Below are 22869 nucleotides of genomic sequence, written 5' to 3'. Positions count from 1 at the left end.
CTATTCTTTCACCCTTAGCTGGGCCAAAAGCTGTAGCAAATTAAGTTTACTTTTAATATGGTATCAATGATAGCTGGCCTAGATTAGAAAGAGAGACTTCCTTGGCCAGAGAGCTTCCTCCAAAATATCCAGTTAAAAGATCCCCCACCATCAAAGGGTACATGGTAAATTCCTTGGATTTAGTTACCCTGTTGTCAAGAAAAGAAAATTAGCAAAGGAACTCCAGATTTTTCTTTTGAGAATCAGACCAACATATCTAATAAGTACTTAAAAGTCCCTAAATGTCCTAGGCTGTTTCACATTCCCCATCCCTTGCCCATGCTGTTCCTTCTGCTTCAAATGCTCTCCTCATCTGCCTGCCTGCCTTTTCTCCCCACCAAAATTTCCCCGATTCTTCAAGACCAGCTCAAATATCTCCTCTAAGATACTTTCCCTTATATACCCAAGAGGAGCTGATCTCTTCCTGCTTTGTGCCACTGACAAAGAGAACACAATTTCTACCACAGTGTTTCCCACACCCTCTACCCTAATTTGTTCATACGACTGCTTCTCCAGAAGGAAGAGGACCTGTCTTATTTACCTTTCGAATCCCCTTTTCCCAGATCATTGCCTACAATACTGTAAGTTTTCAGAAATTATTTTTTAAATCCGTGAATTCCCAAAAGAGAGGGTGTTGCTCAGAGTATGTTTTTTTTTTTCTTAAATAGAGACAGGGTCTTGCCATGTTGTTGCCCAGCCTGGTCATGAACTCCTAGCCTCAGGTGATCCTCCTGCCTCAGCCTCCCAAAGTACTGGGATTACAGGTGTGAGTCATAGTAGACTTTTTATTATATTTTATCTTCTAAGAAATACTATTGATGGGCACCAAGGCAATTCAGTGGGGGCCAAAAGAAAGTATTTTCAGCAAATAATGCTAAAACACTGGAAGAGCAAATATGGAAAAATGAACCTCAACTCTGTTTCACACTATACATAAAAATTAATTTGATAGGGATTTTAGATCTAAATGTAAAGGCTAAAAACATTTCTTCTTGGAAAAAAAAAAAAAGAGAGGAATTTTTTTTTTGCCACCTTGGGGCAGGCAGAGATTTCTTAGGACCATGAAAAGCACTAATCATAAAAGAAAATATTAATATTGGACTTCATTCCTCACACCATATACAAAAAGTAACTCAAAATGGATCATATACCTGTATGTAAAACCTAAAACTATAAAACTTCTAGACTGAAACATACGAGAAAGTGATCCTGGGTTAGGTAAATATATTTTAGCCACAATACCAAAAGCATGATCCATAGAAGAAAGATAAACTGGACTTTATCAAAATTTAAAACTTCTGTAAAATATATTGTTAACAGAATGAAAATACAACCCATAGATGGGGAGAATTCATTGAAAATGACATATATGATAAGGGACTTGTAACCGGACTATATAAAGAACTCTCAAAACAAGGAAACGATGTAACTTTTTTTTTTAATGGACAAAGGATTTGAAAATAATTCACCAAAGAAGATATATGGAAGGCAAATAAGATGCTCAAGATCATTAGTCATTAGGGAGGTGGAAATTAAAATCACAATGAGATATAATTACACATGTATTAGAATCCTCAAATTAAAAACACTCACCAAAAATAGGTCAGGCACGTTGGCTCATGCCTTTAATCCCAGCACTTTGGGAGGCAGGCAGGTGGATCTCTTAAGGTCAGGAGTTTGAGACCACCCTGGCCAACATGGTGAAACCCCATCGCTACTAAAAATACAAAACTTAGTTGAGCATGGTGGCAGGCATCTATATCCCAGCTCAGGAGGCTGAGACACGAGAATCACTTGAACCTGGGAGCCAGAGGTTGAAGTGAGCTGAGATTGTGCCGCTACACTCCAGCCTGGGTGACAGAGCAAGTCTGTTTCAAAACACACAGACACACACACACACAGACACAGACACACACACACACACAAATAAAAAAATAACAAAAGAAAAAATAAAAATGAAAAAAAAGGAAAATAAAAAATAAATAAAAACACTCACCATACCAAGTGTTAGCAAAGATATGCAACAATTGGAACTCTTCCTATGCACTGCTGGTGGTAAAGTATAATAGTACAACCACTTTGGCAGTTCCTTCAAAAGTTAAACATGTACTTACCATGTGATCCAGCCATTCCACTCCTAAGTATTTACCCAGGAGAAATGAAAGTGTATGCCCATACCAAGGTTTGTACATGAATGTTCATAGCAGCTTTATTTGTAATATCCAAAAACTGGAAACCATCCAAATGTCCATCAACAAGTGAATGGATAAGTAATTGTGGTGTATCCATACAATGGGATATACTATTCAATAAAAGGGAGTGAACTATTAATGCATATAACAACACGTATAAATTTCAAAATAATTATGTTAAGTGAAAGAAATCAGATAAAAAATACATAACTGTATGGTTCCATTTTTATAAAACTGTAGAAAATGCAAACTAATCTAGTGATGGAAAACAGATCTGTTGTTGCCTGGGGCAATACAACACAGAGGCAGGAAGAAACATTTGGAGGTGATGGATATGTTCACTGTCTTGACTGTGGTGTTCGTTTCAAGAGGTACATATATGTCAAAACTTATCTAATTGTGCACTTAAAACATGCTGTTATGTCATGACACCTCTAATAAAGCTGTTAAAAAATTTTAAATTTCTACTCATCAAAAGATGCTATTAGAATTCAGTCAGTAGCAGGAGCAGAGAGCAGACCCCAGAGAGCCCTGAACAGCCCCACCTCCACCTGGCCTAGTGACAGTCACACCCTGGAGGAGCTACAGCTGTCGCAGCTGGCCCCAGTCATCATCACCACAACCCTGAGCAAGGAGGCTGAGACCCAGCAGCTGCCAGTCCTCAGCAGTGCCCACATCCGTACCACAAAAAGTAGTTGCTAGGGTGGCTAGGACAAGAGGATCATTGCAGTGAAAATTTCAGAAACAAATAATTCAATGTCAGGAATGGATATGGTTTCATCAACAGAAAGGACATCCAGGAGATGTATTTGGACAGCCGACAGTCATAGAAGAATAACCCCAGGAAGTGCTTTCCCAGTGTAGTAGATGGAGTTTGAGGTTATTGAAGGGTATGGAGGTCGCAAATATTACAGGCCCTAATTGCATTCCCATGCAAGGCAGTAGATCTGCAGCAGACTAACCATTATGAATGCTGTCTGCATCATAGGGCCAGTCCTCCACTCACTCACTAGCTGAATTATCAGAATAGTGAGAGTGGGGAAAGGACCAAGGGTCAGAGAGTGTTCCTGAAGGCCAGGCTCAACAGCTGGCCCAGGCATGGGTTTCTAGCTTATGGTGACCCTGTGGGTACCCATGTTATTGTGGTGCACCACTATTGTGGCTGTGACAACCAGGTGCCCACAGTATTGCAGCCATCCTTTGCAGGGAGAAGTGATGGAGGGGCTGACAACCAGGGTGCAGGAGAACAAGGTGGACCAGTGACACAATCCTAGACCACAATTCTCCAGGGCCCCTTCTCACCAAAGACAGCTTAGAGAGGTCAGCAATGAAGAGGAGAAGGAAAACCAAGATGAGACACAAGGTCAGCAACTGCAACTTCAGTTACAGATGTTGGTGTCCATGAAATCCTAAACCCCAATGTGGCAGAGACAAAAGCAAGGGATCCACCAGCTGAGAATGCCTTGGCTCCTGAGGCTGGGCAGGGTGGGGGTGATTGATTGATTGATTGATTGCCTGTTAACCAGATAACCAGAACTAATTGCATTATCAGTGCAGCATCTGGTTTATAAAAAGCCAAACGCCAAACTACAAACTGCTAATAAAGGCCTTAAATAATAATAATAATAATAAATATAATAAGAAAATATAAAAACAAGCCACAGACTAGGAGAAAATATCGTTTTATATATATATCCTTTATATATATTTCTATATCCTTTAATGTAGTTGTATCCAGAATATACAAAGAACTCCAAATCAATAATAAAAAGATCCAATAAAAAATAGGCAAAAGACTTAAACTGACATTTACAAAAGGAGACAGGGTTTCGCCACGTTGCCCAGACTGGTCTCGAACTCCTGGACCCAAGCAGTCCTCCCACCTTGACCTCCCAAAGTGCTGAGATTACAGGTGAGGTAGTTTCTTACAAAATTAAACCTGTGATATATCAAGCCCATTGTTAGGAATTTACCCAAAAGAAATGAAAACATTTGTTCACAAAAAGATTTGTACAAGATGTTCATACCAGCTGTATTTGTAATAATAATAATAATAACATAATCAAGGCCAGGTACAGTGGCTCATGCCTGTAATCCCAGTACTTTGGAAGGCTGAGGTGGGCAGATCATGAGGTTAGGAGAACAAGACCATCCTGGCTAACACAGTGAAACCCCATCTCTACTAAAAATACAAAAACTTAGCCAGGTGTAGTGGCACACACCTGTAGTCCCAGCTACTTGGGAGTCTGAGACAGGAGAATTGCTTGAACCCGGGAGGCAGAGATTGCAGTGAGCTGAGATTGCACCACTGCACTCCAGCCTGGATGACAGAGCGAGACTCCATCTCAAAACAAAAACAAAAACAAAAAAACATAATCAGAGAACAAATAAAAATCCATAGACTAAGTCAATGGAACACTAATCAGCAATAATAAATAATAAACAACTGATGATTAAAAACAACGCAGCAGATGAAACTCAGAAACATCAAGTTGAATGACAGAAGCCAGACACAAAAGAGTACATTCTAATTATATGAAACTTAAGAACAGGCGAAATTTATCTGTGTTAGTGATGGAAAGCAGAACATTGGTTGCATATGGAAGTGTAATTGGCTCAAACAGGCATAAGGTAACTTTCTAGGATAATGGTAATGTCCTATACCTTGACTGGGTATTAGTTACATGGATGTATAAGTTTGTCAAAACTCATCAAGTTATGCATTTAATACCTGTGCCTTTACCTATATTTAAATTTTATCTTTAAATAAACTCTCCTAAGAAAAAAAAATACTAGGAATGTCCCACAACTCATTTTATGAGACCAGCATAACTATGATATTCAAATTATCAGCGACATTACAAAAAAAGTACTGTTGGTGGATTAAAACACACAAAAATGTTTAAAATCCATTAATTCATAATCATATATTTTAAATACTTTATTATCACCTTTGGAAGTTGTGAGGGCACAAACTCAGTATTCTGAAAACTGATAAGGGAAAGAATCAAGCTTTTATCCTGACTTTTTCATATGGGCAACCAAATTTCAAGGCAACCAAATAGTTGATGATGGAAAGATCTTCCTTATAGAAGAATTCTAACAAATGCAGAAGGAATGATAGAACTGAGGTATCCTACTCTTGTTCCCTATTACAAAGAATGGTCTAGGCAATAACCACCAATGGCTGATGGGGAAGTTTGTAATAAAGGAGTCAGGATGATAACTGTTCTCAATTGTCAACCTTAACATTACTAAAAGAGAGACAACCAGCTATTATGGGCCTCCTGATATGATGCAGTAGGAAGGACACAGTGCACCTGTGGAATGTTCTTCCCAAAACATTGAACCTAAACCTAATCAAAGTTGTAGATCTGATTATCAGTTTACAGGAAATACAGGAACCATGGAGATGCAATCAGTTCAGTTCACAATGTGAAAAATTCCATAGGGCAAATGACATGGTTTCTTCAACAAATAAATGGCAAACAGAAAAACAAACAAGGGAGCTAATATAAATTAAGAGACTTAGGAGATACATTAGTCTGGGCATGGTGACTCATGCTCCTATAATCCCAGCACTTTCAGAGGCCAACTTGGGAAGATCACTTGCAAGCCAGGAGTTCAAGACCAGCCTGGGCAACAAAGTGAGACTCCATCTCTCCTAAAATTTTTAAAAATTAAAAAAAAAAAAGCATAACCATTCACATTGAGCCTCTCTGACCTTATCCACAATTTGAGCAGGTTTCATACTAGCGTTACATTCAGTCTTTACCATAGTCTAGATAGAGTCTTTTGTCCAGCAACTACCAGATTTTTCAGTGTCATGTAGAATTTATTTCAATTCAGTTGAATAATTGGATGCCAGTATAGGCTTTAGGGTTTGCACACCTGACCAGGAGATCCAATAGTATGCCAGAAGTCACCAGGAGTATTTAAGAGACCAGGAAATAAGTTCAAAAACCTTACATAGAAAAGTGAGTTCTACTTCTTTACATACCATCTTGTCCAATTCCTGTACAAAAATGGGAAGTATGAAGCAGTTTGAAGCATCTTTTCATGTCCCAAGCTCTAAAAGGATCTCTGCTCCTGGGTGCAAACCACAGAGAGCCCTGATATACATTCTCTGTTGGCAGGCTATGCCTACTCTATCAACATCTCTTTTGTTTTCAGGATGATACCAGCAAGCAAACTACCTGTATAAAGATGGAGGTCTCTCAAGGAGGGGACTTTGCAGCCTTCCTCCTACAAGGCAAGATTAACCAAAGACTGTTAAGGTTCAGATTTTCAATCTCTTCCAAATGATTGCTTTTGTCCCTCCAAACCTTTTATTTAGAAATTATTTTCAATTTAAAGAAGAGTTGCAAAGAAATTACAGAGTTCCTTTATGCCCTTCACCCAGCTTCTCTAGTATTAATGTTCAACATGGCCACACCACATTTGTCAAAACTAAGCAAATGACATTGGTACAGTACTATTAATTAACTCTTAACTACAGAATTTGTTTTAAATTTCACTAGTTTTTCCACTAATCTTTTTTTTTTTTTTTTTTTTTGCTCCACAGTTGAATCTGGGATACCATATTATATTTAGTCATTGTGTCTCCTTAGTCTCCTCCTGTCTGGGATGATTTCTTGGCCTTTCCTCATTTTTCAAGGCCTTAACATTTTTAAAAAGTACCAGTCAGGTATTTGGTAGAATATCCCTCAATTTCAGCTTGTCTGATATTTTTCTCATGATTCAACTGGGGTTAAGGATTTGGGGGAAGATACAACAGAGGTGACCTGCTTTTCTCATTGCATCATATCAAGGGATACATTATAGCAGCGTGACTCACTACTTCTGATATTAACCTTGATCACTTGCAGTGGTGTCCACCAGGTTTCTCCACTGTAGAGCTACTGTTTTTCCCTCCGTATCCTCTGTAAGGAGCAAGTCACTAGGTCCAGACCACACTCAAGGGGAAATGATAGAAATACCACCTCCTGGCCGGGCAAGGAGCATTTTGGGAGGCCAAGGCAGGCGGATCACGAGGTCAGGAGTTCGAGACCAGCCTGACCAACGTGGTGAAACCCCGTCTCTACTAAAAAAATATAATAATACAAAAATTAGCCGGGCATGGTGGTGCACACCTGTAATCCCAGCTACTCAGGGAGCTGAGAAAGGAGAATCGCTTGAATCTGGGAGGCAGAGATTGCAGTGAGCTGAGATTGCGCCATTGCACTCCAGCCTGGGTGACAGAGCAAGACTCCGTCTCAAAAAAAAAAAGAAGTACCACCTCCTGGACTGGATGTGGTGGCTCACGCTTATAATCTCAGCACTTTGGGTAGCAGAGGCGGGCGGATCACCTGAGGTCAGGAGTTCAAGACCAACCTGACCAACATGGTGAAGCCCCATCTCTACTAAAAATACAATTACCTGGACGTGGTGGTGGGGACCTGTAATCCCAGCTACTGGGGAGGCTGAGACAGAAGAACCGCTTGACCCGGGAGGCGGAGCTTGCAGTGAGCCGAGATCGGGCCACTGCACTCCAGCCTGGGCAACAGAGTGAAACTCTGTCTCAAAAAAAAAAAAAAAAGAAAAAGAAAAAAAAAGAAATGCTTCATGAATTTGTGTGTCATCCTTGCAGAGGGGCCATGCTAATCATCTCTGTATCATTCCAGCTTTAGTATATGTGCTGCTGAAGCGATCACATCCACTGACATTTTGCCTTTAGTTTTACCTGTCTAGGGAGGAAGGCAGCACATACAGAATCAGTAACTGACAGCAGTGTGTCTGAGGAAGGGTTAGAATTGGGAAAGATGTACCTAAAGAATTCTTCTGACCAATATTTGAGGAGATGTTAACCTGGGAAAGTTTGTTCTCCCACGGTATGGGATCCTGGCTAAATTTTTTCTTAAAAAGTAATCTTCTGATCACCTTAATTTCAGACTTCTGACCTCCAGGACTCTGAGGGAATAAATATCTATTGTTTTAAGCTGCCCAGTTTGTGGTCCTTTGTTATGACAGCCTCAGGAAACCAGTACAGATGGTGCAAAAGTTTCCTTGAATACATAAAGCATTATAAAATGCATATCCTTGGCCAAGTGTGGTGGCTCATGTCTGTAATCCTAGCATTCGAAGGCCGAGGCGGGCAGATCACCTCAGGTCAGGAGTTTGAGACCAGCCTGGCCAACATGGTGAAACCCTGTCTCTACTAAAAATATAAAAATTAGCCGGGCATGCTGGCAGGCACCTGTAATCTCAGCTGCTTCACAGGATGAGGCAGGAGAATCGCTTGAACCTGGGAGGCAGAGGTTGCAGTGAGCTGAGATCATGCCACTGCACTCCAGCCTGGGTGACAGAGCAAGACTCCTTCTCAAAATAACAATAATAATAATAATAATAATAATAAGTAAATAAAATGCATATCTTCCTTAAATACCTGACATTGGAAGGGTCAGAATCCACTGGGTTCAAGCAATTCTTCTGCCTCAGCCTCCTGAGTAGCTGGGATTACAGGTGCACACATCACCACGCCTGGCTAATTTTTGTATTTTTAGTAGAAATGGGATTTCACCGTGTTGGCCAGGCTGATCTCAAACTCCTGACTGTGGGTGATCCGCCCACCTCGGACCCCCAAAGTGCTGAGATTACAGGCATGAGCCACGATGCCCGACCCCATATTTTTTTAATGTCAATGGAATTTACCATTCGCAACATAGAAAACATAGGGGCTAGGCAGAGCAATTTGGTTAAAACATCATGTTGCATGAGTGCTGTTAGTGTGAGAAGCCCCTGCTTCCCTTAGATAGGTGATGGTGGGTTGAGAGGATAACTCTCCATGGGAAAGTTATGTGGGGCATGAGGACTTGCAATAACCATTGCAGAACTACTTCTCCTTCAGTGTGTCAAAGTTGCCTGCTACGGAAGTGGCTGGTCTCTTTCCCAGCAGTTCTGAGAAGAAAACAGGCCATTTTTCAGAGGAAACTTGTGGCTGTCTTACAGTTGCTCAATGGTTCTCTGGTTTCCCAATGCAGGAGCCGGAGATATTTGGCTGGATGTGTATAAATTGCCCAAGGAGACTTGGCTCAAGAAAGTAGAGAACCCCCAACTCACTTCAAATCCAAAGAAAAAAGTCAGACAGCTGCAACTGGTAGGAAATATCTCTGCTTCCAGCCGATATGTTTCTCCCTACCCCTGACCCACATCTAGCCCAAGTCCTTGGAAATTTATGATGAATGAGGCCTCTGAGCTATTATAGAGAGGACAACAGGAATATTGGCTCCTGTCTGCCAAGTCAGTTTCCTTTGGTTAAAATAAGATATTAAAAAGTAAAGGTGTCTTCAGTAGTGGGAATCTCAGTATCTCTCTAGTCTAGGAGTTGCCTCTCCACTGAGACCACTCCCAGGCATTTCTCTGGAAGGAGGGTCTTTTGTCCTGGAAGGAGGGTCTTTTGTTCTGACTTCTGCTTCACTGGTAATCTTTTTTCCCTCCTGGCTGAAATAATCTTTTCATGCCTCAAATTCCATTAAATTTTCCAGACTATGATATAAAAAGGTTGTTCTCAATATACAGAAATATATATATATTTTTTCTATTATCCTTAGAAAGTAGAAAGTCTACCATTTCAGTTTATTTATATATGATGCCTGGGCCTTGTGCTGTTTTTTTGTTTCTGTTTTTGTTTTTCATTTTGTTTTTTGAGTCTCGCTCTGTTACCCAGGCTAGAGTGCAGTGATGCGATCTCTGCTCACTGCAACCTCCACCTCCTGAGTTCAAGCAATTCTCCTGCCTCAGCCTCCTGAGTAGCTGGAACTACAGGTGCACACCACCATGCCTGGCTAATTTTTTTGTATTTTTAGTAGAGACGGGGTTTCACTGTGTTAGCCAGGATGGTTTCGATCTCCTGACCTTGTGATCCGCCCACCTCAGCCTCCCAAAGTGCTGGGATTACAGGCGTAAGCCACCGCACCCGGCCTGTACTTGCTGTGTTTTTAAAATGTAGTTACTCAGTAAATATTAAGACTTAATTTGCTTATCTATACAGTGTATGCTTATTATTTTTACTTTTAAACCACCAACATGAATATATTGATATTAACTGAGCACCCCTTTAAAACACATTGTATTGGGTGCTAAATTAATTAGTGAAATTATTAATGTAGGAGACCAAGATTGAGAGTTACATTCACTGCTGAGCTCAAGTGGCTTTGAATAAATGCCTTTCTCCTCAGTGAATGTCTTCATAATGGAGTGTAGTCCTATGTCCCTGGGAAAGTTACTAGCCCAGAGATCTTCCTCCTCTAAGCTATTATAGAATGTTATTATTTGTACCCATTTTTTGACACCTCTCACCTACTACCTAGATTTTTAGTTATCTTGTTATACATGAAAATCCTCTTGTCTTCAATGGATAATAAATTTCTAGATTGTTAAGACCATACCTTTTGCTTTTTATCAACAAATTCCGTAGTATCATACTTGGTGCTCAAAAGATATATTTTTGTTTGGACTAATTTGTTATCCAAATAGGAAAAGCACCTTGAATAGGGTGGTTTCTCACCATAATTCACTTCTTTTTCATACACCAAGAAGCAGCCAATGAATGCCAGTTACAGTGGTAGTTCTTTTACTATGAATTATATTTAGAGTTACTTAAATGTAATTCTCAACATCACTGTTATGTTTTGCCAATCAGAAATATTTGCCTCAATTTAGATTCTTGTAATGGTGTTCTGACTGATCTCCTCAACTCTATTCATTCAGATTTCCTCTTATTATTAACTATTTCCTATTTCCCCAACTACTTTTTAAAATCCTGGAAAATAGGGATCATGTGTTGAATTTCTGCAGGCCAGAGGTCCACACAAATACTGGCCCTCTATATCTATTGCATGAATTCACTCACAAGAGTAATTGAGGGAAAGAGAGAGCATGCCAGAAGATTAAAGGGGATGGTAAACATACATCAAACCTATTGTGAATTAATTTCTCATTTTTCTCCTCAGAACACCCTTGGTCTCATTTCTGCAGATCAGTTAGAAATGGTAAGAAACTTTAAAGAAAATCTCCAGAGAGACTTAAGTTTGCATTTTAGAGATTTTAAAAAAATTATTAATTCTTTTTTTTCTTTTTTTTTTTTTTTGAGACGGAGTTTCATTCTCGTTGCTCTTATTGCCCAGGCTGAAGTGCAATGGCACGACCTTGGCTCATTGCCACCTCTCCCTCCCAGGTTCAAGCGATTCTCCTGCCTCAGCCTCCCGAGTAGCTAGGATTACAGGCATGCACCACCACGCCTGGCTAATTTTGGATTTTTAGTAGAGATGGGATTTCTTCATGTTGGTCAGGCTGGTCTTGAACTCCCGACCTCAGGTGATCCGCCTGCCTCAGCCTCCCTAAGTGCTGGGATTACAGGCATGAGTCACCACACTGGGCCCAAGATTTTTATTTTTACTTGAAATTTACCTTAAATGTCAAATATGCTAGTAAAATGTTCCACCTGGGCACTATTTTCAATTCTCAGTGACTTAATCTTATGCCTCATATTCATTGAAGATGACCTCCCGACCCTGAGAATAGTTGACCCAAGTCATTTGGCCAGATGTGGGTTTACCTGAAGTTAAGGGAGCTTAAATTTCAGGGCCCCTCACTTGGGCTCCTGGAAGGGGCCCTAGCAATGTGTGCATATGGTTATACATTTTTGTAAAATTAGCAAAGGTAACATATTTTAACTGTAATCACTTAATACCACTACGTCTTCACTCTAGATTTCCTCTGTCACAATTTCCCCCATATTAGATGGAATTACAGTGGCTATGGGCATTTTGTGTTTATAGTTCTGTCTTTCTTAAAAAAGCGTCTCATGAATCCTGGATTTGCCCCTACCAAAATAACAGCCCGATTCATCAAGCTGAGTGACTTGGGGATTTTGTGTTTGTTTTGGAATACCTTAGAGAACAGAGCAGGTTTCCTGGAGCTTCCTGGCTCTTCCTCTGAGACCAGGAACACACCATGTCTTCAGAAGGCATGGCTCTTGGAGGACTCAGGCATGTCAGTAGAGTAGTAGTGAACTTCTGAAATGGAAGTCTCTCGCTAGAGCCCTTTCTTTTTTCCCTTTTAAAGTTACATTAGGCCAGGCGGGGTGGCTCATGTCTGTAATTCCAACACTTCGGGAGCCTAAGGCAGGAGCATCTCTTGAGTTCAGGAATTTGAGACCAGCCTGGGCAACGTGGCGAAACCTTGCCTCTACAAAAAATACAAAAAATGGCCGGGCAGGGTGCCTCATGCCTGTAATCCCAGCACTTTGGGAGGCCAAGGCAGGCGGATCACGAGGTCAAGAGTTCAAGACCGGCCTGACCAACATGGTGAAACCCCATCCCTACTAAAAATATAAAAATTAGCTGGACGTGGTGGTGTGTGCCTGTAATCCCAGCTACTCAGGAGGCTGAGGCAGGAGCATCGCTTGAACCTGGGAGGCGGAGGTTGCAGTGAGCCAAGATCACACCACTATACTCCATGCTGGGAGACAGCTGTCTAAAAAAAAAAAAAAAAAAATTAGCCAGATGTGGTGGCACATGGCTGTGGTCCCAGCTACTCAAAAGACTGAGGTGGGTGGATGGCTTGAGCCCTGGAGTGGAGGCTGCAGTGAGTCGAGATTGCACCACTGCATTCTAGCTGGGCGACAGAGCAAGACCCTGTCTCACAAAAAATAATAAAAATAAAAATAGTTACATTATATTTCACATTATACAAATAATAGATGAATGTATCACTCTTAGAAAAGTCCAGGAATTCAGATAAACAGCCCTCTCCAGAGGTAATCACCATTATTAGCTTGATGTGTGTGTGTGTGTGTGTGTGTGTGTGTTTTGTTTTTTGTATTTTTAGTAGAGACAGGGTTTCACTATGTTGGTCAGGCTGGTCTCAAACTCCTGACCTCAGGTGATCCACCCGCCTCAGCCTCCCAAAGTGCTGGGATTACAGGCGTGGGCCACCGTGCCCGGCCCCAGTTGATGTGTTTCTAGATCTTTAGTGTATGTTTACATTCTTATATTTATTTTGAAAAATATAGTTCGCTTCATGGAATTTTTTCTACATAAGTGGCATCATACTGTGTATATTTTCTTATAAACTTGCATTTTTTTACTCATCAATTTGTTTGTACATTTTTTTCTTTTCTTCTTCTTTTTTCATTTTGAAACAGGGGCTCACTCTGTCCCTCAGGCTGGAATGCAATGGCATGATCATGGCTCACTGCAGCCTCAACCTTCTGGGCTCAAGCAATCCTCCCACCTCAGCTTTCCAAATAGCTAAGACTACAGTTGTGTGCCACCATGCTTGTCTAATTTTTAAAATTTTTTATAGAAAAATATGTTGCCCAGTCGGGGCATTATTTCTTCTTAAATTTTAAGTAGACTTTACTAATGTGTCCATCTAGTCTTGGAGCTTTCTTTGTGGAACTACAAATTCAACCTCTTTAATAGATAAAGCACTATTCAGGTTACCTATTTCTTCTTGAGCAAGCTTTTGTACCTTGTGTCTTTTGAGTAATTTGTCCATTTTGTCTAAGTTGTCAAATTTATTGGCTTAAAGTGGTTCATAACATTCCATTATTATCCCTTCATTGTCTTTAAAATCTATTGTGATGTCATCCTTCTCATTCCTGATATTGATAATTTGTGTCTTCTCTCTTTTTTTCTTAATCAATTTGGCTAAAGGTTTGTCCATTTTATTCATCTTCTCAGAAGAACAAGATTTTAGTTTCCTATATTTTTCCCTATTGTTTTTCTGTTTTCTATCTCACTGATTTCCAGTTTGTTTTTATTATTTCCTTTGTTCTGCTCACTTTGGGTTTAGTTTCCTCTTCTAATTTCTTTCTTTTTTCTCTTTTCTTTCTTTCTTTTTTTTTTTTTTCTCCAAGATGGAATATCACTCTGTCGCCCAGGCTGGAGTGCACTGGGGCGATCTTGGCTCACTGCAACCTCCGTCTCCCAGGTTCAAGCAATTCTCTGCCTCAGCTTCCTGAGTAGCTGGGATTACAGGTGCCTGCCACCACGCATGGCTAATTTTTGTATTTTTAGTAGAGATGGGGTCTCACCATCTTGGCCAAGCTGGTCTTGAACTCCTGACCTTGTGATCTGCCCACCTTGGCCTCCCAAAGTGCTGGGATTATAGGCGTGAGCCACTGCTCCCAGCCGACTAGTAGATTTTTAGAAGTATGTTATTTAGTGTCCAAATATTGGAAATGTTACAGATAGCTTTTTTTTATGGGCTTCTCATAAAATCCATTGTGATAAGAAAATCAATTGTGATCCAAAAACATACTTTATATATTTGAATTATTTTAAGTTTATTTAGATTTGTTGTATTCCCACAATGTTGATTATCTTGGTAAATGTTTATATGCACTTGAAAAGGATGTTTCAAGACCAATAAAGCTGTTATTGGTTAGGCTATTCAAGTCTTCTATCTCCTTCCTGTTTTTCCTTTTATACCCTTACTATATTCTTACTGCTTTTCTGTTTACTTATTCTGTACTTATTGAAAAAGGAGTTTCTAAGATTGTAGATTTATATTTTTCTTCTTTCACTTTTACAGATTTTTGCTTCATGTATTTTGAAGCTTTGTAATTAGATGTTTAACAATTTGGAATGTTTTATCTTCGGATGAATTGGTTGTTTTGTCATTATTTACTGACCCTTTGATTCCTGATATTCTTTGTTCAGAATTCTTCTATGTCACATACTAATATGGCCACCCGAGCTTTCTTTTGATTCATTTGAGCAAGATATGTCTTTTTCTGTACTTTTGTTCTTATACATATTTGTGTCATTATGTTTAATATAACGAGTTTCTTCTTTTTCCCCATGGTTTCAGATAGTGTTTCATAAAATGAATTTCTTGGCCACGTGTGGTGGCTCACACTTGTAATCCCATTACTTTGGGAGGCAGAAGCAGGAGGATCACATGAGCCCAGGAGTTCAAGATCATCCCGAGCAGCATGGCGAGACCTCGTCTCTGCAAAACTAAATTAGCCGGGTGTGGTAGTGCACACCTGTGATCCCAGCTATTCAGAGGCTGAGGTGGGAGGATTGCTTAAGCTCAGAAGGTCGATGCTGCAGTGAGCTGTGATTGTTCCATTATACTCCAGCTTGGGTGACAGAGCAAGATCCTGTCTAAAAAAAAAAAAAAAAAAATTAGCCAGATGTTTCTTTTTGACCTCATATAGTTGGGTCTTGCCCTTTCTAAAAAATTGTTTCAAAGATGGAGTCTCGCTATATTGCTCAGGCTGGAATGCAGTGGCTATTCACAGGCACAATCATAGCACATTGCCACCTCAAACTCCTGGCCTCAAGCGTTCTTCCCACTTCAGCCTCCAGAGTAGCTGGGACTACAAGTGTGTGTCACCAAGGGTCTAGCCTTTTTATAGAGTCTGACAATCTCTGCCTTTTAATTGGGGTTATTTAGACCATATGCATTTAATGTGATTATTATTTTTTTTGTTTTGTTTTGTTTTGTTTTGAGACGGAGTCTCGCTCTGTCGCCCAGGCTGGAGTGCAGTGGCCAGATCTCAGCTCACTGCAAGCTCCGCCTCCCGGGTTTATGCCATTCTCCTGCCTCAGTCTCCTAAGTAGCTGGGACTACAGGCGCCCGCCACCTCGCCCGGCTAGTTTTTTGTATTTATTTTTTTAGTAGAGACGGGGTTTCACCGTGTTAGCCAGGGTGGTCTTGATCTCCTGACCCCGTGATCCGCCCATCTCGGCCTCTCAAAGTGCTGGGATTACAGGCTTGAGCCACCGCGCCCGGCCTTAATGTGATTATTTACGTGTTTGGGTTTAAATCTACAGTCTTGCTATTTACTTTTACAATATTGCTATTTACTTTCTATTTGTCCTATCTCTTTTTCTTCTTTTTCCCCTCCTTTTCCACTTTCTTTTAAAATTAGTGTTTTTAATTATTCTATTTCCTCTATTCTCTTGGCTTATTAACTATGCTGTTTCCTTATTTTAGGATACGAATGCTTGTTTTAAAGGAGATATTAAATTGAGTCTTCCAGTTTACATAATGAAGATCAAACCACCTAAGGCTGTTACAGGTAAGTGTGATTCAAATCTCTCTCCTTTTGCCATTGATTTATCTGTTCTTTCCTCCTTTCTCCACATGTCTTATCTTTTCAATTTATTAGCAACAGTATCAAAATTATAAACATAGTTATGAAGAGGAAATTTTTTTTAAACTCATAAGCTCTGAGATGTAAAAACAAAAAATGTAAGTAAATGCATTTGTATTACATACAGTTAACTAACAGAATTGGAAGGTCAGGAAAGAAAGGTGTCTTTTCTGAATTGCCAGGATGTGTTCATTTATTCCTACATTTCTGTGCTAATTCATTTGACTGCTAGTTGTAATACATTCATTCCTACATTCCTGTGTTAATTTATTCATTATTATTTGCTGAATGCCCATAAGGCACCAAGCACAAAGATGAGTAAAACACCTCTCCTCTCCCGCACTCTAGAAGCTGATAGTCTGCTAAGGGAGAATGACAAGAAACCACCATAGTAGGATGTGATGAGTACAGCAGTGGGGACCATCAGGGACTGTGAAAACTCAGGGTAAGAAGTGACTGACTTGCTAGGGAGTAAGCAAAGGTTTTATCAAAGAAAGGGACATTTGGGCAAAGTTTCAAAGAATGGGACTTGGTCAAGTGGAGTAGAGACGCTAGCTATTGTAGGCAGCGAATACAGAGGATATCCTCTCAGCATTCACACAAGATCACAAAGACATATCTATAAGAATGTTCACCCTGGTGGACTAGTAGTTAGGATTAAAAAAAAGAAGAAGAACAATGTTCACTGTAGCATTATGCACAGAGGTGAATAATTGGTTAAATAAAATCTGCGCAGTGCACAGTGGCTCATGCCTATAATCCTAGCACTTTACGAGGCCAAGGTGGGCAGACTGCTTGAGCTCAGGAGTTCAAGACCAGCTTGGGGAACATGGCAAAACCCCACTTCCACAAAAAATACAAAAATTAGGCAGAGTGGCATGCACCTGTAGTCCCAACTACTTGGGAGGCTAAGGCAGGAGAATCACTTGAGCCCAGGAAGCAGAGGTTGCAGTGAGGTGAGATTGTGCCATTGCACTCCAGTCTGGGAGATGGGAGTGAAACCCCACCATAAATAAATAAATAAAATAAAATCGGGTACAGTCATACAAAAGAATACTTTGCAACCATTAAAAAAACAAATGAGAGGCCAAGTGTGGTGGCTTAGGCCTGTAACCCTAGCACTTTGAGAGGCCAAAGCAGGAGGATCACTTGAGCCTAGGAGGTTGAGGCTGCAGTGAGCTATGATCACACCACTACACTCCAGCCTGGGTGACAGAACAAGACCCTGGTTCAAAATCAAGAACAACCCCCCAAAAAGGGAAATGAAAAAGGCGGAGAATAGACAATTTTCTCTTGTAAAAGTATATGGTGGTCAAACTTGCTCTATCAATATTTATTATAAAACTGCAGTTATTAAGATAAAAAATAGATAAGTGAATAATAGAAATATAGATGAAATATAGAAATATAGATAGATAGAAATAGCAGATAGAAAAATGGAGGAAAAATAGGTGAATGAAACAGGATATAGAGACAAAAATAGACCCAGGCATAAATGGACACTTGATGCATTACAGAGGCAGCACTACAGAGCACTGGAGAAAGTGTGGACATTTCAATAAGTGGTGATGGTGGTTTATATGGAGACAAAAATCAAACTTAACCCCTGCCTCATGCCATACACAAAACTAAATTCCAGAAGCACTGTAGAACTAAATATATGAGAGGCAAAGCAGTAAAGCTTTTAGAAAATAATATAGCCTTTAGGCCCGGTGCAGTGGCTTATGTCTGTAATCCCAGCACTTTGGGAGGTCAAGGCAAGTGGATCACTTGAAGCTAGGAGTTCAAGACAAGTGTGGCCAACATGGCAAAACCCCGCCTGTACTAGAAATACCAAAAAAAAAAAAAAATTAGCTGAGCGTGATGGCATGCACCTGTAGTCCCAGCACTTTGGGAGGCTGAGGCAGGCAGATTGCTTTTGAGCTCAGAAGTTTGAAACCATCCTGGGCAACATGTAGAAACCCCATCTCCACAAAAATCAAAATACAAAAATTAGCTAGGCATGGTGGCATGTGCCTGTAGTCCCAGCTACTTGGGAGGCTAAAGCGGGAGAATTGCTTGAACCTGGGAGGCAGAGGTTACAGTGAGCTGAAATTGCACCATTGCACTCCTGCCTGGGTGACACAGTGAGCGAGATGCTGTCTCAAAAAAAAGAAAAAGAAAATAATATAAACAATACCTTTATCACCTCTGGGTAGAGAAAGACTTTTCAAATAAGACACAAAAAATACTTACAATTCTAAAACATTGAATAAATTTGGCTACATTAAAATTAGGAATTTCAAATCATTCAAAGACATCATTAAGAGGATGAAAGATCATCAAGTCACATAGATAGGTAGAAGTAATTTGCAAAACACATAAAACCCACTAATGGTTCATGTCCAGAATATATGAAGAATTACTACAGATTCTTAAGAAAAAGAGAGATAATCCAGTACAAAACAGGCAAGAGTATTGCACAGGCTATTCACACACAAAAAAAGATTATTTAAATAGCCAATAAACATGAAAAGGTGCTTACCATCATTAGTCTACAGGGAAGTGCAAACTAAAATCACAGTGAAGTAGCACAACACATTCACTAGGATGGGTAAAATTAAAAAGACTGACCACACCAAGTGATGGTGAGGATGTGGAACAATCAGTACTCCCATACATTGCATTTAGCAATGAAAACTGGTACAACCACTTTGGAAAATGGTTTGGTATTATCTAGTAAAGTTGACAATAATTTGTATCCTATGACACAGTATTTGCACTGCTAGGTGATAGGGTGACAAACCATACCTGTTTGCCCGACTGAGGGGTTTCCTGGGATGTGAGATTTTTCAGTGCTAAAACTAGGAAACTCCTAAGCAAGCCAGCTTGAGTTAGTCACTCTACTTCTAGAATGTACCCATAGATTTGCAAGCAAGCGTGTTCCAGGAAACATGTGCATGAATGGTAATAGCGACATGATTTTGAATAGCCCCAAACACAAAACAACTAAATGTTCATCAGTAGTAGAACAGATAAATTGTACTATATTTATTCAATGGAATACTATACAGCAACAAAAAATGAACAAACTGCAGCTACACACAGCAAAATGGATAAATCTCGTGAACAATGTTGAGCAAAAGAGGGCAGCTATAGAGTTAACACTGCATGGTTCCCTTTATGTACAGTTTAGAATCAGGCAAAATGAAACTATGGTTTCATAGTTTGAGGTTTCATTTGAGGATGCATGTTTAGGTGATAAAAGCATAAATAAATGCAATGAAGTGGCTACCATAAAAGTCAAGAGAGTGGTTGCCACTCTTCCCAGAGAATTGTGATTAGAAAGGGGCCCCTGGGAAGCTTCTAGTGAGATGGCAATATTCTATTTCTATATTTCAATATTCTATATTCTATTTCTTTTTTCTTTTTCTTTTTTTTTTTTTTGAGACAGGGTCTCCCTCTGTCCCCCAGGCTGGAGTGTAGTGGTACAGTCTCGACTCACTGTGACCTCTGCTTCCCAAGCAATCCTCTCACCTCAGCCTCCCAAGTAGCTGGGACTACAGGCACATGCCATCAGGCCTGGCTAATTTTTGTATTTTTTGTAGAGATAGGATTTTACCATGTTGCCTGGCTGGTCTCAAACTCCAGGGCTCAAGCGATCCTCCTGCCTTGGCCTTCCAAAGTGCTAGGATTACAAGCATGAGCCACCGCACCCGGCCGATGTTCTATTTCTTGACCTGAATAGATGATACCAGAGGTTTGCTTTATAATGACTCATTAAGGTATATTAAGGTATATATTTTATGCTCTTTTCTGAATGTATGTTACACTTCACAATAAGAAAAAGGTTTAATAACTAAAAATAAACAACAATGAAGAGGATCTATAGTACTAATATGAAATAATATCCAAAATATTTTAGTAAGTGAAAATATAAGGGGTATAATTTATAATAGCAATTCTCAAACTTTAGCTGCATCAGACTCATTTGGAGAACTCATTAAAACACAGATCGTTTGCCTATAGTGCCAGCTACTCAAGAAGCTGAGGTGGGAGGATTGCTTGAACCAAGGAGTTCAAGCCTAGCCTGGGCAATATAGCACAACCCCCATCTCAAAAAACAACCCAGATTGCTGGGCCCCACCACAGAGCTTCTTCTATTCCAGTAGGTCTGGGGTGGGCCCTGAGAATCTGTATTTTTAACAAGTTCCCAAGTGACTCTGTCATTGCTGACCTGGCATCATCTTTTGAGAACTAGTGTATCATATGATACTATGTGTTTATAAAACAAGTGTCTCCCTCTAGAAAGTTTTGCAGTTGTCTCTGAGGAAGCAGTCAAGGGCACTGTGGAATCTCCTGGGCAACTTGAGGGACCCAGGCACCTTCCAAAGTGAACAGAATTCTGAAACTCAGGGTGCAAATCCAGAAAACAAGTCAGCCAGTTTTACTGTGGATTTAGGAACCCATGAAAAAGAAGGAAATGAAAGGTTATTGGGAAGAGAAATAGTAAGAAAAGTGACTGATGAGAAAGATGTTTTTGAAGGAAGGAATTGGGTAAGTGTTGGCATAAGAAGAGCCTGAGACTGCCTAATTATGTGAGTCTTCAGCAGTGGCTGAAAAGTGATGGTAACTGGCAGATTTGGGGCTTTCATCAGCTGGGGAGACAGGGACAGTGATTTAAAGTCTCTAGTGGCATTGTGAACATTTCCCTGCCCCACCACCCCCCACACCCCGGCCTTTGCAAATATTCTGTAATCCAAAAGCAGAGAGAATGATGTTGGGATGAAGATATAGAAGAAGGAGGACAGCAGCTGCTCTCTGCCTGGGCTCTGTAAGCTGGTGGAGTACAGGAGAGGCTGGGAGAAGACTGAATACAGACCAATTGCAGAGCAAGAATGGTTTCTGAGGATAAGGGGTTCTGCAGGAAACTGGGAAATGTAGAGGAAGTAGGGGAAAATCAGGAAAGGGGAAGTCAGATGGCTTGACTAATTCTGTATATTTTCAACCTAGGCACCCCATTCAAAAGCCCACTGGAAGTCTTTGCAAAGATCAAGGACTGCTACGGACTGGGCTCCGGGCAGAATCATTTCATCAAGGACAGTCAGTGGGAGCAGCAAGCTGAGATCTTCCAAGCTTCCTACAAGAAGTACCTAGATGGGGAGTGGGAGGAGGAGCCACTCAGGTGAGACCCCTAATCCTGGCAAAGCCAGGGAACCTCCCCAGGCTTCTGCTGTCTTGGCACATACAGGAATCAACCCAAGGACCTGAATTAATCTGAGATCTAAAAGCTCTTTCTGGGGCTGGGCACAGTGGTTCACACCAGTAATCCCAACACTTTGGGAGGCTGAGGCAGGAGGATCATTTGAGCCCCTGAATCTGAGACCAGCCTGGGCCACATGTTGAGACCTTATCTCTAAAATAAATAAGTTCTTTCTGGTTTGGGAGAATTTTCAGAGAACATCAGCAGATACTTTGAAATGTTGTGTGGAGATTGTTATTATACAACTAGAACAAAGGTTGATAATATGGAGTTAAAAGAAGAAATGGATATCTGTGTAAATGAGAAATATAATTTATTTCAGTTTTATATATGACATCTCTTTAAAAAAAATTTTTTTTCTGGTTGTCTAAAAAACACAGAGGCCAGGCACGGTGGCTCAGGCCTGTAATCCCAGCACTTTGAGAGTCTCAGGCAGACGGATTACCTGAGGCCAGGTGTTTGAGACCAGCCTGGTCAACATGGTAAAACCATCTCTACTAAAAATACAAAAATTAGCAGGGCATGGTGGCGGGCACCTGTAATTCCAGCTACTCAGGAGGCTGAGGCAGAGAATCACTGGAACCCAGGAGATGGAGGCTGCAGTGAGCCGAGATCACACCACTGCATTCCAGCCTGGACAGAGAGACTCTGTCTCAAAAAATAATAATAAAAATATAAATAAATAATAAATAACACAGAAGATCCTAAAGACAAATAAAGTCACCACTACTAAAATTTTTCTCCATTTCCTTCCTGCCTTTCTAAATGTAATGTAGCATAGGTGTATAATTATTATAATATATGACTTTCCCATCTTGGTGAGCAGTTAGGTCTCATTAGCTCCAAATTGTGTTGGAGAGTCCCCGTCTTTGAAGTATCGATGAGGGAGCTGGTTTTAGGAATTAGGTTTCCTCATAGCTACTGTGGATCTCAGGAATGTTCCTGTTCTCACACGGGAAGGGAAATCTCTCGTGCTGTCAAATGGACCTTAAATTTTCTTACTTCAGGACACAAAGTCTGAAGGCTAATCCCTGACAACAGCTCTCTGTTACTGTCTGAAACTATGACAAGATTCAGTGGTGTGCTGCGGCTGGCTCCTATGGCATAGTGAGATAATTAGGGTTTTGCAAGCCAGTTGTTAAACCACTGTTAGTTGTCCATTGTGGGAGCATTTACACCATGAAAATCTGCAAACCCTACAAATTGGGGCCTCTTTTATTTAAGAGACCCAGTTTATCAGTACA

The 22869-nt window shown here is 40.4% G+C and overlaps 1 protein-coding gene across 2 annotated transcripts in view; it reads left to right on the top strand.

Moving 5' to 3' along the window:
• WDR93 (WD repeat domain 93) overlaps positions 1–22869 on the top strand; it is a 51516-nt gene that overhangs the window by 13944 nt on the left and 14703 nt on the right. For both annotated transcript variants that reach the window (XM_011948307.1, XM_011948306.1), the window contains exons 5-9: positions 6405–6483; positions 9251–9366; positions 11222–11260; positions 16224–16308; positions 21376–21547. In XM_011948307.1, the coding sequence (XP_011803697.1) occupies positions 6405–6483; positions 9251–9366; positions 11222–11260; positions 16224–16308; positions 21376–21547 (491 nt within the window). The remainder of the gene's footprint in view (positions 1–6404; positions 6484–9250; positions 9367–11221; positions 11261–16223; positions 16309–21375; positions 21548–22869) is intronic.

Source organism: Colobus angolensis, unplaced genomic scaffold (assembly GCF_000951035.1).
Source record: "Colobus angolensis palliatus isolate OR3802 unplaced genomic scaffold, Cang.pa_1.0 Scaffold278, whole genome shotgun sequence".
Taxonomy (NCBI): Eukaryota; Metazoa; Chordata; class Mammalia; order Primates; family Cercopithecidae; genus Colobus; species Colobus angolensis.
This window is presented reverse-complemented; position numbering and strand designations above follow the sequence as displayed.